Source organism: Podarcis liolepis, assembly GCF_965112155.1.
Source record: "Podarcis liolepis genome assembly, chromosome: 16".
In the NCBI taxonomy this organism is placed as follows: Eukaryota; Metazoa; Chordata; class Lepidosauria; order Squamata; family Lacertidae; genus Podarcis; species Podarcis liolepis.
Window position 1 is genome coordinate 40,945,173 of NC_139567.1, and position 16,917 is coordinate 40,962,089.

Below are 16,917 nucleotides of genomic sequence, written 5' to 3' on the forward strand. Positions count from 1 at the left end.
CCTATTAAACATTAAAAGCTTCCCTAAACAGGGCTGCCTTTAGATGTCTTCTAAAAGTTTGGTAATTATTTTTCTCTTTGACATCTGGTGGGAGGGCGTTCCACAGGGTGGGTGCCAATACCGAGAAGGCCCTCTGCACTGGACCTCAGTGTCCGGGCAGAACGATGGAGGTGGAGACGCTCCTTCAGGTATACTGGTCCGAGACCGTTTAGGGCTTTCAAGGTCAGCACCAACACTTTGAATTGTGCTCGGAAACGTCCTGGGAGCCAGTGTAGGTCTTTCAAGACTGGTGTTATGTGGTCTTGGCGGCCACTCCCAGTCACCAGTCTAGCTGCCGCGTTATGGGTTAGCTGTAGTTTCCGGGTCACCTTCAAAGGTAGCCCCATGTAGAGCGCATTGCAGTAGAGTGCATTGAACGAAGGGCCAAAGGGGACAAGATTTTAAGAAACAACAACACTCACGTATTTCCAGCCCAGCGTGGTTTTGCAGTTTTCACAGTAAATGTCAGCAACCGCATGCAGTCCCGTTAGCAAAACCCGTTCTTCCGCAGGGCCACAGCCCACATTAACTCTGCAAATGTGGGAAGAAGGAAGAGAGAAGTTTTGATTTGCAGATCCAGTTCCATTTTGCTGCAGCAGCTGTGCTCCTCACTAAGCACACCTCTGTTCTTATATGAATAAATCAGTATCATGCCACTTCAAGCAGACATGGCTTGTTAACTGGAAAGGGCAGGGATGGGGAAACCCATGGCTCTCTAGACACTGCTGGACTCAGACTCCCATCAGCCTCAGCCAGCATGGGCCAACACAAAGGGATGATGGGAGTTGTATTCCAGCAACAATCTGGAGGGCAGAAGGTTCCACCTCTCCCTTTCTGACGACAACAGTGACAACGGAGAGGGGGGTGGGGGGTGGAACCCAGACACTTACACTGAATTGAAGAGATAGGCCCGGCCCTGGCTTCCTTGAAAAGACTGTAAGGCAAAATAAAAATAGTGTTTGTCATGATGAAAGTCACACCCTGTCAACAACCAAAAAATAAAAATCAGTCCCTGATGAATTATTAGCAGTGATCTCAGTTGCAGCAGCACGATTTTGCACCTGGGTGGGTAGGGGAGAGAGCATCCTTTTAACCCAGAAGAGGCTGGCAGCGATTAATTCGCTCCATCCTTGTGGATCCTCTCTGCAAAGAAAAAAACAACAACACCCCAACTCTAGTTGGTGCAAATCCCTGACCTCACCACCCTCTGGAGCAGTTATGGGGAGAAAGAAAAGACCCAGAAGTGTCTGTTCAAGGAAACTTGGATTTTTGCAGTCTGCAGGTCAGAAAAGTTAGCAGTGTAGGAGGAGATGTTTAAGAGGATGAGAGAATAGTGTACGTTGTAGGTTGGGGAGAGGGAGAGAGAGAGAGGCTCAGATTCTAGTTTTAAGAGAGTGAAATGGTCTTTTAGATTACATCTAGTTATAATCTGGATAGCATCTAGATTACAAAAATGCATCTAGATTACAAAAATAAAAATAAAAAGGGCTTGCAATATTTTCAGACTTTGGAACATAGTTAATTGGCATAACAAACCCCAGACCTTCTGATCCCAGGGTCCTCTGTTGACATACCAAATGCCGGATCTCCAGATTACAGGACCGCCCCCTCCCCACTCCAGCCAGAGGTTTATGGCACCTCTGACTCTGTGTCCTCAAGTGACATTAGCAACCAGCTCTCCTCTGGCCTCACCCCCCCTTCAAACACACAAATGTACCAGACACCTTTTGATTGGTCCCCTGACGGCTGGCTCAATTACATGAAATGGCCTGCCCACAAGAAGAATAAACAGACTCCACCTCCTTTTAAAGGGCTACCCCCCACCCCATCTCCCCATCTGAATTTTGCAGAGTGGAACACAGACCATTTCCCCTCCCCTCCAACCTCTTGGGATGTTTGCAAAAACACACACACACAAAAACACAACACCATTTGGTTTGAATTAAATATGTGGCAAGGAAACTTTTCCATCTCATGCGAAGGTTTCAAAGAGCCACACACCCTTTGTGAAGAACAGAGAACATAGTAAGCCAGACTATGGAAAACAAAACAAAAGCTGTGTGTGTGTGTATGTGTGTGTTCCCCATCCCAGCTCAAATAAATAGGTAGGGTTGTTTTTTGAGTTTCTCATCAAAACCAGCCAAGAATAGTTCCTGCACTGCTAACTGTAAGGCAGACACTCTCATCTTCCAACAGAACAATTGTTTTCTTCAAAGTCTGGTGAAAGATACACCAGCATTTTACTTCTGCCTTGCAGCAACCGAAGTTTCTGGCCCACAGACATTCCTGCTACCCTGCCTGCCCAGACAGAATTTCTAATAAACTAGGGATGGGTGAGCTGTTTCATGGCCAAGGGCAAAAAAAGAAAGAAACAACTACTCTCTGATTTGAAGAAGAAACCTTGACTGCCTGATCACCTAGAGGAAAACTCTGACTCGCCACAGGAGACTAAGCATAACTCACCTCCCCCAGAACTGCAAGGCTGAGCTAACTGTTGGAACTGTTTAGCCACCCAGATGAACAAGATAGGTATGAATTAATTTGATAGCTCCTGACCCCAGTCTTTCAACCAAATCCACCTGATTTCATGGCTGCTTAACACAAGGTCCTTGCTCGGGTCTCTGCACTAGAGACATTAGGAATCGTAAACAAGGGACTGCAGGAATAATTCATTCTTTCTCACACACACACTCTCTGCAGGGTTTTCATCCGGCTTAAAAAAAATCTTTGATTAGCCCCAGAGAGGGACCCAATTACCATAGAAACACTTAGCAGATTTCAGATCCGAAAGGTCAACGCCGAAGCTGTTGATCCCCCTCAGGTCAGATGGAATGATTCAGATCTATTTTTAATCAGCAGTTGCAGCTCCTACAACCCACTCCATTTCCCTTCCAGCCCACCAGTTCAGAAATCTCCACCAGAGGCTTAAAAATAAAATAAAGAAAGCACCCCCCCCAAAGAAGCAGGCCACAAGATACCTCTGGAGTGTGCAAGGGGGCGGACAGTGGGGGATGGACTTTAAATTAGTTGAAGGGGGGAAAGGAGGCCAAACCACAGAGTGGGAAGGAGCTGTAACTGAGTGGTAGGACGTCTGCTTGAAGTGTAGAAGGCCCCAATGGCATCTCCAGGTAGGGGCTGGGAAAAGACTCCCTTACCTGAAATCCTGGAGGACTGTGGACAATACTGAGCTATATGGACCAATGGTCTGACTCTGTATATGGCAGCTTTCTATGGGGATAGGTAATCAAGAGGAAAGGACGCTGCTGGCGCTGTGGGTTAAACCACCGTGCCGCTTGGGCTTGCCGATCGAAAGGTCGGCAGTTCGAATCCTCGTGATGCAGTGAGCTCCCGTTGCTCGGTTCCTGCTCCTGCCAACTTAGCAGTTTGAAAGCATGTCAAAGTGCAAGTAGATAAATAGGTACCACTCTGGCGGGAAGGTAAATAAATGGCGCTTCCATGCGCTGCTCTGGTTTCGCCAGAAGCGGCTTAGTCATGCTGGCCAAATGACCCGGAAAAACTGCCTGTGGAAGCGGACAAATGCCGCAACCCCAGAGTCGTTCGCACCTGGACCTAATGATCAGGGGTCCCTTTACCCTTTATCTTTAATCAAGCGGAAAGGTAACTTGGCCCCCTCCCCAATTATGATGAACACACATTAGTATAGGGGCAGACTTTGGTAATCTTTCATACTATGGAGCCCTGAGCAAGGCCCCAATCTGGCACTCCTAAATGGGTTGTCTCAATTTTGTGCCCCCTCGGCTCGGTACCCTTTTTTGGGGGGGGCAGCCCTAAATTGGGTACTGCATTAGCATATAAATATGTGCATTCTCCCCCACAGGCTGCCCTGCTATGGCAGGGCGTAATCTGCCCCTCAGGAATCCTAGGCTCCCTCTGGAAGATACAAAGCTAATATACATGCAGCCAATCGGAAGCCGCGTCAGACGTTTGGGTTCCAAAGAACGTTCACAAACCAGAACACTCATTGAGATCCAGCGCCGAGGGCCTTCTGGCGGTTCCCTCATTACGAGAAGTAAGGTTACAGGGAACCAGGCACAGGGCCTTCTCAGTAGTGGCACCCGCCCTGTGGAACACCCTCCGGTCAGATGTCAAGGAAATAAGCAGCTATCTTATTTTTAAAAGACATCTGAAGGCAGCCCTGTTTAGGGAAGTTTTTAATATTTATTGCTGTATTGTTTTTAACACTCTATTGGGAGCCGCCCAGAGTGGCTGGGGAAATAATAATACAGGAGGCAGCACATTTGACTTGCAAGGCATTTGGGATCCAAGGTATGACTGTATGTGCTTTTCAAGGGGTCCATACTAATTCTGCTGGACTCAATTTTTGCGGGTGTCAAGAGAGGGAGTGATTTGATGGAGGCGGGAAGAGATGTCACCGGAGGTGCTGGCAGTCACGGTCCTTGCTCAAACGTCTTAATGCAGCTGCTGTACAACGTAAACATGCAGCCACCCATAATGCAATGTGGAGATAATAACACCGCTTTCTTTCACGTACCTGTTGGGAAGACTGCGGTGTTAATATTCACAAGGAACACCGAACATCCGGAGCTCTATATAAATGCTAATTCTTTTTACATAATACTACCCTTACAGTTCTCTCTTATCTCGTTGGGAAACAGCCTTACAAACAAAAGAATCCTACTTCTGAAAACAGAAGAACGGCAATTTATTCCCTCAAGACTGACAGGTGGTGGAGAAACCCAACAAGTTAAATCATCCAGATTTACTACTGGGGGGGAAATAATAATAATTTAAGCAAGTAGACTGCCTTGGCCCAATAAAAAGCCTAGAGGATTCGCGGCCCTGACATGAATTATGAGACGATAAACAGGATCTGTGTGGTTTTTATCTGAAATATTAATCTGGAAATGAACGGAAACGCAGGTGCGAGGAAAACATGAGGCAGAAGCGTGACGCAGCGTCTAAAAGGGCTAATGCAATTCTAGGCAGCATCAATAACAAAGAAACAAAAAGGTGAAGTGACCAAATAATGAGAAGTAATGGCAATGTTCTGGAATGTTTCCCGGGGCAAAGAGATAAAAATGGCGAGGGGGTTGGAGACCAAGTCGTGTTTGGGAAAGGCAGAATATGTTTAGCCTGGAGGCAGGAACAGGAAGAATAACCTGCTAGTTCAGGCTAAACCAGTTCAACGCCATGATCTCACAGGAGCAAACCAGATGCTTAAGCGAAGCCTGGAAGTAGGAACTGAGAGAAACACTTCTGGTTCCCAGTATACTGTCTCTGAGTGAGGGGAGGATTAGGGGAAGGGGCAAAGAGACAATGTAGAGCAATGGTCCTCCAACTTCTCCCTCTACCTCGGACCATTTGAAAATTGCGGAGGGTCTTGGTGGACCGCTTAACGAAACGCCCTCCCGTCAGATGTCAAGGAGATAACTAACTATACAGTGGTACCTCAGGCTACATACGCTTCAGGTTACATACACTTCAGGTTACAGACTACGCTAACCCAGAAAGAGTGCTTCAGGTTAATAACTTTGCTTCAGGATGAGAACAGAAATTGGGCTCCGGTGGCACGGAAGCAGCAGGAGGCCCCATTAGCTAAAGTGGAGCTTCAAGTTAAGAACAGTTTCAGGTTAAGTACGGACCTCCGGAACGAATTAAGTACTTAACCTGAGGTACCACTGTACAACTTTTAGAAGACATCTGAAGGCAGCCCTGTATTGGGAAGTTTGTAATATTTGATGTTTTATTATGTGCTGGAAGCCACCCAGAGTGGCTGGGGAAACCCAGCCAGAGGGGTGAGGTATAATTACATTTTTAAAATATTATTATTATTATTATTATTCCTTTTGTAGGAATTGTAATGTGCTAGGTGCTGTATGGTTTTTAATTGCATTTTTACAGGCATGTAAAACACAAACCACCTGAATGTGTCTCGGTCACAGAAAGGATTGAAGGACTCAATCGGAATTACTTGCTTCCCCGCAAAGGAGTCCAACTGGAAAGTGCTCAGAGGATGGAGCTATGGATCACACAGAGACCCACCGGGCACCCTCCTCTGCAGGCAATCTCAGGCCATGCCACACAGTTTCGGCTTTACTGTCCTGGTTTTTTTTTATTTGCTTTGATTTCCCTCCAGGAGGTTTGCAGCTGTGCCCAGAAAAGGATTCTTAAAAGGGAAGAGATTTATGGTGGGGGTGGGGGGGTGGAATTATTGAAAGGGCAGCTGAAAGCCCTACAGACGTCTCCAAGAGAGCAGTCTGAGTACTTGGACTGGGAGAGCCCATTTGAAGAGAAGAAGGAAAAAGGAGGTGTGGGAAGGCCGGCAAAGCATTCCCTACATATTTCCATAATCAAGCACATCACTGTTGGGTTATTTCTCCTTTTTTAAAAAAAGAGAGACAGATGGAGGCATCCCAGTCAGAAAAAGCAACCTATTGTTAGAACGGCATGCAAGTGTTTGAGAGAGCTACAATGTGTCACAAAAAACACCAAATTTCCCTCATTTAGGGCAGGGTTGGGTGGCATCTCAAGTCGGGGGGGCCAGATGTGGCCCCCAGATCTCTCTCTCTGGCCCTTTGGAACTCTCTTGAGGCCACACCCTCTTTCCCCAGGCCACGCCCTTCACTGGACTTGCTGCACATCTTAAGTGAGGGTGTTTGGGCTTAGCTGAAAGGTGTTTTTGATCTCTGCTCATGCCCCTTGCTTGCCAGGATGGAGGACAGGCAGAGGGGCATGTATGAGTGGGTGCCGAAATTAGCCTGCAGCACATTTACCTTTGTTTCTTGGGGGACAGGAGGCGGGCAGGTGTGGAGGACTCCCTGGTCCTGAATGGGGCAACTGTGCCCCTGAAGGACCAGGTGCGCAGCCTGGGAGTCATTTTGGACTCACAGCTGTCCATGGAGGCGCAGGTCAATTGTGTGTCCAGGGCGGCTGTTTACCAGCTCCATCTGGTACGCAGGCTGAGACCCTCCCTGCCCGCGGACTGTCTCGCCAGATTGGTGCATGCTCTAGTTATCTCCCACTTGGACTACTGCAACGCGCTCTACGTGGGGCTACCTTTGAAGGTGACCTGGAAACTACAACTAATCCAGTATGCGGCAGCTAGACTGGTGACTGGGGGCGGCCGCTGAGACCACATAACACCGGTCCTGAAAGACCTACATTGGCTCCCAGTACGTTTCCGAGCACAATTCAAAGTGTTGGTGCTGACCTTTCAAGCCCTAAGCGGCCTCGGTCCAGTATATCTGAAGGAGCGTCTCCACCCCCATCGTCCAGCTCTAAGGAGGGCCTTCTGGCAGTTCCCTCCCTGTGAGAAGTGAGGTTACAGGGAACCAGGCAGAGGGCCTTCTCAGTGTTGGCACCCGCCCTGTGAAACGCCCTCCCATAACATGTCAAGGAAATAAACAACTAAGTAGTACCTCCAGGTACGAACGAGATCTGTTCTGGAGTTCCAGCCGCATCCCGAGGAATTCACAACCAGAGGACCGCTTCTGCGCATATGCGCGCGATCAAAACCTGGAAAAATACTTCTGGGTTTGCCGTGTTCGCATCCCGAAGTTTATGTATCCAGAGGGATATGAAAGCGGAGATACAACTGTATCTGAGTTTTAGAAGACATCTGAAGGTAGCCCTGTTTAGGGAAGTTTTTTATGTTTGATATTTTATTCTGTTTTTAATCTGTTGGGAGCTGCCAAGAGTGGCTGGGGAAATGCAGCCGGATGGGCGAGGTATAAATATATTATTTATTATTATTATTATTATTAAGACCAGTAGCAGCAGGTAGCAGGATGGTTCCGTGAATAAAGAGGATGCATACATTCTGCATAATGCCCCCCCCACCGGACTCTGTGGCTTTGTTTTGAGTGGGCCCAAAGGCTCTGGGTTCTAAAAACCCACTTTGCAGGGCAAAGGTGCCGTTGGTTGCTGCCAGACCCACTGGCCACACCCACGTCGTTAAGACATTTGTGAAAGCAAGTGGGATACAAGAATCCACAGAAATAAACTGAGACGCATCTGCCCGTCGCCACTCTGCTTTCGCTTAAACCTCCTAAGAACTTTCTTGGCCGGACTACAAAGCCACCGCGTAGCTCTTCTTACAGATGAGATACAATGCAGCTGAAACAAAACCCTTTCACCATCACACCTGCCAAAGACGGGGGGGGGGGGGAGACCCACTAAACCACCCAATGAGAAAGCAAAAAATGAGTTTCCATATGCTCACTTCCCAAAATGGATTTAAGGGGCCTGCTTAAAAGCACTGGGTGATCAATGTGCCTCCCCAAATAGAATCTGCTGATTAAGGACCACATTTTCCTTTGGAAAGCAACACATCTATGTGTTGAAAAGTTTCGGAGAGAGAAAGAGAGAGAGATTTGGTGGAGGGCAAGGGAAAGGGTCCTAGTGTTCTTGTTTTTCAATTTGATCCTTTTACATGGGTTTGTACGTTTTGTGGTATTTTATGCATTGTGACTTTCCATTATTTTCATTGATTATAGTTTACACTTAAGAATTACAATAAAGAATTACCAAACTGTTTAATTATTATTTGCTGACATTTAATTTTACGCTTTGCTATTACGTTCTAACAGATTACTGACTCTTGCTTTATTCAATATAAAAAAATTCCTTCCAGTAGCACCTTAAAGACCAACTAAGTTAGTTCTTGGTAAGAACTAACTCAGTTGGTCTTTAAGGTGCTACTGGAAGGAATTTTTTTATTTTGACTATGGCAGACCAACACGGCTACCTATCTGTAACTTTATTCAATATGTTGTTAGTTGTAAAGTAATGTTTTTATTGTGACTTTTTTTGGATGGGGTCAGATTGTTATTAGGCGAGTGATTTGTCTATTTTGTTGTTCCTTCAGTTTGAAAACCGCTTTGTGTATGGCGTAATATAGAAAGGTGGAACGCAAATAAAAAGTGGAAATGGAAAAAGGGAAAGGAAAGGGTAGGGGGCTTCCAGACCGAGGGCCATTTATGGGCCCTTTGCCCCTCTCCGCCTGGCCCTCGGGACTTTCCCCAGGCCACACCCCCTCCGTCAGCCTCACCCCTTGCACACCCTCCTTGCATGTTTTTGCCTGGCAGAAATGTGTTCTTGGACTCTGATAACGCCTCTTGCTTGGCTGCATGGAGGGCCGAGAGTTGGTTATAGAAATGAACTTCCTGTCCAAAGGTAAAATGCTAATTCATTGATCCACCCACTTTTTCCTCTGGTCCTGCCCACCAACAGTATGTGGTCATAGAATCATAGAATCATAGAGTTGGAAGAGACCACAAGGGCCATCGAGTCCAACCCCCTGCCAAGCAGGAAACACCTTCAGAGCACTCCTGACATATGGTTGTCAAGCCTCTGCTTAAAGACCTCCAAAGTAGGAGACTCCACCACACTCCTTGGCAGCAAATTCCACTGTCGAACAGCTCTTACTGTCAGGAAGTTCTTCCTAATGTTTAGGTGAAATCTTCTTTCTTGTAGTTTGGATCCATTGCTCCGTGTCCGCTTCTCTGGAGCAGCAGAAAACAACCTTTCTCCCTCCTCTATGTGACATCCTTTTATATATTTGAACATGGCTATCATATCGCCCCTTAACCTCCTCTTCTCCAGGCTAAACATGCCCAGCTCCCTTAGCCGTTCCTCATAAGGCATCGTTTCCAGGCCTTTGACCATTTTGGTTGCCCTCCTCTAGACACGTTCCAGTTTGTCGTCCTTGGAAGGATGGTCAGAGGAAAAGCTGTGCCCTTCTCTGACCCACAGCCAGCCTCTCTGGGCAGCCAAAGTGACTTTTCAAGAAGCCTGCAGTTGGCAAAAGAGCTCAAGGCAGCTTCCTGAGAACGGTCCTTTCCCTGCCGCTTTGAAGGCCAATACAGTGGTACCTCAGGTTACATACGCTTCAGGTTACATACGCTTCAGGTTACAGACTCCGCTAACCCAGAAATAGTGCTTCAGGTTAAGAACTTTGCTTCAGGATGAGAACAGAAATCGTGCTCCGGCGGCGCGGCAGCAGCAGGAGGCCCCATTAGCTAAAGTGGTGCTTCAGGTTAAGAACAGTTTCAGGTTAAGTACGGGCCTCCGGAACAAATTAAGTACTTAACCCAAGGTACCACTGTAAACGTATCTCAGCCTGGCCTAACCCGGCAGGCTTGTCGGTAGGATAAAACTAGGGGTGGCAGAAACCTACACAGAAGAAGGGAGATAGATAGGAGATAAATAAATGCACTGCCTTTTTTCGCAAGCTTAACCCTGCAGTCATCTGAAAAGTCAAGGAGGCAGATGAGGAATGCCTCTCCGAAGGAGTGTAAAAGAGGCAAACTACATCAGTGCTTTCGTACAGGAGAGTCCAGCTAAACATCGAGAAGAACTTTCTGACAGCAAGAGCTGTTTGGGAAGTGGAAAGGTCTCCCTCAGAAAGGTTGTGCGCTCTCCTTCCTTGGAAGTTTTTAAGATTGTCTGGCCATCTGTCTAAGAGAAAAAGACAACAGAGACTTTGAAAAAGACTGGGAACCATTCCTATTATATTTGCAGAAACAAAGAAAGACAATAGACTTGATGGCAGGATTTAAATAAACATCCCCATTATTAGCATCAGAAAATGTTTGGAAGCTAGCGAAATAAGACGATGTCTTTAATTTTATTTCTATGTTTTTAAGGTTTGATGTTATGTTATTAATCACTTTTCCTGTTGAGAGATAGCAAAGCGGGTGAAAATAGAAACAAACCAGAAACGCAAGTTGTGAGAATTGTTGGAGGGGAGGGAGGGAGAAATATACAGTAAACGCTAAGAATTTGAGATGCATGTAATGAATGAAAATGAATAAATAAATAAATAAAAAGATTGTATGGCCATCTGTCATCGCTGCTTTAGCAGAGAGTCCCGCATTGTGGGCGGTGAGGGGGCTGGATTAGATGACCCTCGGGGTCCCTTCCAACTCTACAATTCTATGATTCTACAGGAATAGGAACCAAGAGGCAGTGTGGTGCAGTGGTTAAGGTTTCAGACTAGGAGGGCAGTGGCGGGGGAGGGCAGGAAAGAAGCCACAGTTCCCACATCTCCATTCAGCCATGAAGCTCGCTGGGTGACCCTGGGCCAGCCTCTTCCAGCCTCGCCTACCTCGCAGGGTTATTAGTGAGGTTAAGAAGAACCTTTCCTGCCAACCAAGCAGTTCGAAAGCACACCAGTGCAAGCAGATAAATAGGTACCGCTCCAGCAGGAAGGTAAACGGCGTTTCTGTGTGCTGCTCTGGTTTGCCAGAAACGGCTTAGTCATGCTGGCCACATGACCCGGAAGCTGGACGCCAGCTCCCTTGGCCAATAAAGTGAGATGAGCGCCGCAACCCCAGAGTCGGCCACGACTGAACCTAACGGTCAGGGGTCCCTTTACCTTTACCTAAGAAGAACCTTATATGCCTTTGGAGGAGGAGGTGGCAACACGATTCCATAAAACCTGGTGGCCGTCTTGTGGCGGCTCCTCGGCCTAAAGCTTTCCACACGGGTCCTTATTATCCAAGGCAACGAGGCGTTCCAAAAATCCCCATAAGAGACGCCCGGTCCACACAGGAAGAGCTCTGCTGGACCAAGCCCAAGGCCGATTCAGCCCAGCATCCCGGAGCCAACCCTGACGCCTCTGGGAACCCCATAAGCGGGACGGGGAGGCAAGTGCCCCTTCTCCCCGCTCGCAAGCCCTGGGGTCCGGCGCTCCCAAGGCGTACCTTGGAAATGAGTTCGTCGTGGTTTGCCAGGTGGGCTCTGCAATGGATGCAGCTGTAGGTTCTGTGGCAGGAAGGCAGGTAAGCTTGGAACGTCTTGGACCGTGTCATCTTCACCATTGGAGCCACGGAGCGCTGGGTGAACTCGGGGGTGGCCCAGGAGGCGCTCCCACAAGACGGGTCGCAGGGGAAACACTGGAACACGCAGGTGAAGGCCGTGGCTTGGCAGGGGGCAGGTGTGGGGCAGGCTCCACACGCTGGCGACGGCTTCGGGGGAAGAGAACCTGGCGCAGGGGCCGGTCGACGACCTGCTCGGACCTGCGGAGGGCGGAAGAAGGAAAAACAAGGAAGTGAAACAAAGGGTTTAAACAGATAAAAAGGCCGCACAGGCAGACACCTGAAATTTCCCAGGTTCCCGTTCTGAAGGAGCAACCCTGATATTTTTCCAAGCAGAAAGTTGAATTGGCATGCAGACACCCCTGAAATCTCTCAAGTTCCCGTTCTAAATGAGAAACACCAGGTTTTCCAATAAGAAAATTGAATATAAGCCTGGGCTTACACACACACACACACACACACACACACACACACAAATGCACACACACGCGCAGAAACATCTATAATAGCTCACGTTCCAGTTGTGAATGACAAACTTGTGTTTGCAGATGCACACACACCTAAACATCTCAGGTTTGTTTCTTCCATGAGCAGCCCTAATCATTTTGCAATGGGGAAACAAATAAATTAAAAACCTGTCCCGGTTCACACATCAACACACACCTGGAATCTGTCAACTCCCAGTCCCCAATTATTTGCCGAGAAGAAAATGCAATTTGAAATATGCCCGGGTTTTTCCCTCAGCTCCTGGAAACGGCTTTCCTTACGGCACAACTTTAGGTGGGTTTACTCAGAAGTTAGTCCGAGCAAAGCCAATGAAAAATTTAGCAAGCGTGCCGACGTCTCCAACACCAGATCTCTCGAAAGGTGTCTTTGGTGGAGATGCGAACACTAGAAATTTCCTTAGATAAAAAATAGGGGTGGAGAAAAAGAGCTTCTCCAGAAACACAGTTGTGCTTTCACAACACAGAATACAAAACAGGTTAGGCCTGTTTGCTTCCTGACCAGTTTTCAAGTTTCTAGCCCTCTGTCTCTTTATTTTTAAATCAACAAAATGACGCCTCCAGGGGTGCATTTGTGGGGCTAAAACTGCCAGTTTTTACAGTGCAATCTTATCTATATGTTGACTCAGAAATAAGCTCCGTTAAGCTCAATGGGACTGAAATCCCAGGAAAGTGTGCGCAGGATTTATAGTCTTAGCACCTAAGTATTTCAAGTATGAGGAAGGGCAGCCTGCAGCTCAGTGAGAGAGCACTTGCTCTGCATGCAGAAGGTCGCAGGGTTTAATCTCTGGCATCTCCAGGTAGGGCTGGGAGGCACGCCCGCCTGGAACCTTGGAGAGAGGCTGCCAGTCAGTGCAGACAATACTGGGCTAAATGGACCAAAGGTCTGATTCAGTATAAGGCTGGTTCTTATGTTCTCAACAGAGACCCAGGTCGCCTCCGAGACAGGCCTATATCCTTTTACCCAGGGTAGGCGGGGAACCTGTAGCTTTCCAGATGTTTTGTGAACTCCCACCAGCCTCAGGCAGCGTGGTCAGGGATGATGGGAATCCAACAACATCTGGGGCAGAGTTTCTCAACGTTTTTAGCTCCCCTTATAGCTAAAAATCCTACGCTGCCTCTTCAAACATGGCTTGCCTGATTATTTTATTTGCAACAAAATTTTGGGACTTTCACATTTTTTAACTTAGGCTGCTGGTGTTTTTTGAAAATACTCACCCGTCCCTCCCCATATCTTCAGAACACCCCCCCCCCCCAGGGAGAGGCATACCCTCCTAGTTGAGAAACCATGATTGGGAGGGGTGTCACAGGTTCCTACCTTAGGGTCACAGACCCTCCCCCAATTCAAAATACAGTGGTACCTCAGGCCACATACGCTTCAGGTTATAGACTCCACTAACACAGAAATATTGCTTCGGGTTAAGAACTTTGCTTCAGGATGAGAACAGAAATTGTGCTCCAGCGGTGCAGTGGCAGCAGCAGGCCCCATTAGCTAAAGTGGTGCTTCAGGTTAAGAACAGTTTCAGGTTAAGAACGGATCTCCGGAACGAATTAAGTACTTAACCCAAGGTACCACTGTATATTCATTATCGTGTCCAGTCATCCCCAAACTCAGCCCTCCAGATGTTCTGGGACTACAATTCCCATCATCCCTGACCACTGGTCCTGTTAGCTAGGGATGATGGGAGTTGTAGTATGGAGGGCCGAGTTTGGGGAAGCCTGATCATGTCTCTAGTCCTTTTACTTATAGAGATTGTCAACGGATGGGGTAATTGTCAAGGAACTGCTTTTACTTATTGAATAAATTGCCATATATTTGTGGGGCTAGAACTCCCACCAGAGTTGCCTGGGGCTGATGGGAATTGTAGTTCCAAACATCTAGAAGGTGCAAGGCTGGTCAACATGGGTTTACAGTTTACAACCCTATACTGACAGCAATGGGGGGTTGTAGCAGTTGAAAAAATATTGAACGAAATAGATCCTTTGCATGTTTACTCAGAAGTAGGAAGTTAATCCTACTGTGTTCTACGGGACCTACTTAGCAAGTGTGTGCTGTTATTGGGCTACTATTTGTATTGACTTAAACAGTGCTTATATTTAGGCAAGGCCGATTCTTTAAAATATATATACAGGTACCTTTTTTTAAAAAAACAACCCTTCAAGTAGCAAGATGCACCATTTTCATATAGATATAGATAGATATATAGTTTTGGGCATATGGTGATTTGATGGAGGTTTCAAATATATTACAAACTCAGGCAATCGATCAACTGAGGACCAAATGACACAGAATATTTTTCATACACAGAAACTGGCTGTTTTTATTCTGTTTTTCCCCCCAAAAGATATTTATTAAAGTTTTTAAAATATAACAATGAAAATGAAAAATAAAAAGAAACAAAATTCAAAATACAACATAAAAACAATTAAAAAACAAATAATTTTCCATAACATATCTTCCTTACGCTTATTTCCCCAGACCTCCTCATACCTCCCTTCTTTGTATTCCACTTCAGTTTGTTAGTTCAGCAAATCCTTACCATTAAGCTTTTACCCATTTGTAAACCTTTTTTTCGTATTTCCTAAAGCATTACAGCTGGAAACCCCGTAGTTTCTATCCAACATCCTTCTAACATTCATTAATTTTACAATATTTCTGTAAATAGTCTTTAAATTTCTTCCAGTCTTCTTTCACCAACTCTTCTCCCTGGTCTCGGATTCTGCCAGTCATTGGCTGTTTTTATTCTGAAGAGGAGATAAAAAGCAGCAGCCTCCATTTGGTCAGGAATGTGCCCCGATCGAGATTGGGGTCCACACACCAGGCCCTTGCTGAAAATCATCTCTCTCCAGCAGCTGAAGATAAGTTTTCTGAAAAGAGCATCTTTGGGAGCCAAAAACCATATGGATAGCATCGTCGCGGGACAATCTCTGATCTGCATTATGGCCCAGCTGTTCTTCCTCCAATTTAGAAGTGGCCCGTTTAAACAATCCTTCTGCATATTAAGCATTTCACCTATATTTGACGTAACACAGCCTAAAAAAGGTATTCATTCTTTTTGATGTAAATACACTTCCCCCATCCATTGTATTACTTAGGTTTTTGTTTTTTTAATCACTTTATTATCTGGTTAACTTGGAGGGGAAACTCCCCAGCAGACAAAATGAAAGGGGGAAAGCAGAAAAAGTTTTCTCTAAGCTGGCTGAAGTAACTTGCCAAAAGCAGAAGAATTGATCTCCCAAAAGGTGACCTCCAACTATTTCTGTCCTGCTGAAAACCATCTCCATAACAAAGACCCCAAACCACAAATCTCAACACAATGAAGGCGTGCCCCCAGCTTGAGAGATACAGCAGTGGATAGAGACACTAGGAGAGAAGAGATCCCAATCGATCCAGCCGCCTGGCTCACTAGACAGAAGGGAAGTTTCAACCACAGACTTCGTCCCCCACAGAAACCACTGGGGTGTTTACAGAATGTGAAGCAGAAAGACCCCCAAACTGTGTGCTGGGGTACCAAACCCTCCAAGTGTCCCTATTTTCCAGGGACGTCCCTGATTTAGAAAAGCCATCCCAGTTTCTGATTCGATCCCAGAATGTCCCACTTTTCCTTAGGATGTCCCTATTTTCATTGGAGGAATGTTGGAGGGTATGGAGTTATCCGACCCCTGAGCTGTCTGAAGGCAATCCTGTATAGGGAAGTTCTTTAAAAAAAATGTTTTATGTTTTATTATCTTTTCATATATGTTGGAAGCTGCCCAGAGTGGCTGGGGCAACCCAATAAGATTTGTGTGGTACAGTGGTACCTCGGGTTAAGTACTTAATTCGTTCCGGAGGTCCGTTCTTAACCTGAAACTGTTCTTAACCTGAAGCACCACTTTAGCTAATGGGGCCTCCTGCTGCTGCCGCGCCACCACAGCACGATTTCTGTTCTTATCCTGAAGCAAAGTTCTTAACCTGAAGCACGATTTCTGGGTTAGCGGAGTCTGTAACCTGAAGTGTATGTAACCTGAGGTACCACTGTATAAAGAGTAAAATTATCATTGTGGAATGGGACACCGCTATTTTCATCGGAGAAATGTTGGAGGGTATGGGATACCCATTGCCCCACAGGATAAGAAGGCCCCAGGCCCCATATGCGCCATACATGAAAAGTGGGATCATACCAAGGAATTCTGGGAGCTGTAGTTTGTTAAGGGTGCTAAGTGTGGCGAGGAGGCCCCTACTCCCTTCACAGAGCTACAATTCCCAGAGTTCCCTGGGAAGGTGGAGCATTAAATGAAATAGCTCACAGCTACCGTAAGGCCGGTGTTGAGTGGGGTTGGACTAGATGACCCTTGGAGTCCCTGCCAACTTTGCGATTCTAACGTCAGATGCTCCAAAATGTCCCTAGCTGAAAGTTTTCTCCCCAGCCAGCCACCGCGGATCCCTGTTCCGCTCTGCCCCAGGAGGGCAATGACAGGCACGAATGCCTCACTTGTCTCGTAAACTGCTGAGCAAGGGCCCTCTGCCATCACCATCACAGTAAACTCAGCGCTTTTAAGCCTTAAAAAAAGAGAGAGAAAGGGAATGCAACACT

General features: G+C 46.7%; 1 protein-coding gene and 1 long non-coding RNA gene across 4 annotated transcripts in view; one reads left to right on the top strand and one right to left on the bottom strand.

Moving 5' to 3' along the window:
- The window catches only part of LOC310695551, a 197,695-nt gene that overhangs the window by 137,238 nt on the left and 43,540 nt on the right, over positions 1-16,917 (top strand). The window lies entirely within an intron of this gene.
- YPEL2 (yippee like 2) overlaps positions 1-16,917 on the bottom strand; it is a 51,798-nt gene that overhangs the window by 9,032 nt on the left and 25,849 nt on the right. For all 3 annotated transcript variants that reach the window (XR_014520100.1, XM_083480173.1, XM_083480172.1), the window contains exons 2-4: positions 11,727-12,041; positions 930-973; positions 462-570 (exon numbers count right to left, since the gene is read on the bottom strand). Coding sequence is in view for 2 of the 3 variants with exons in the window: in XM_083480173.1 (XP_083336299.1) it covers positions 462-570; positions 930-973; positions 11,727-11,843 (270 nt within the window). In the remaining variant the exon portion in view is untranslated. The remainder of the gene's footprint in view (positions 1-461; positions 571-929; positions 974-11,726; positions 12,042-16,917) is intronic.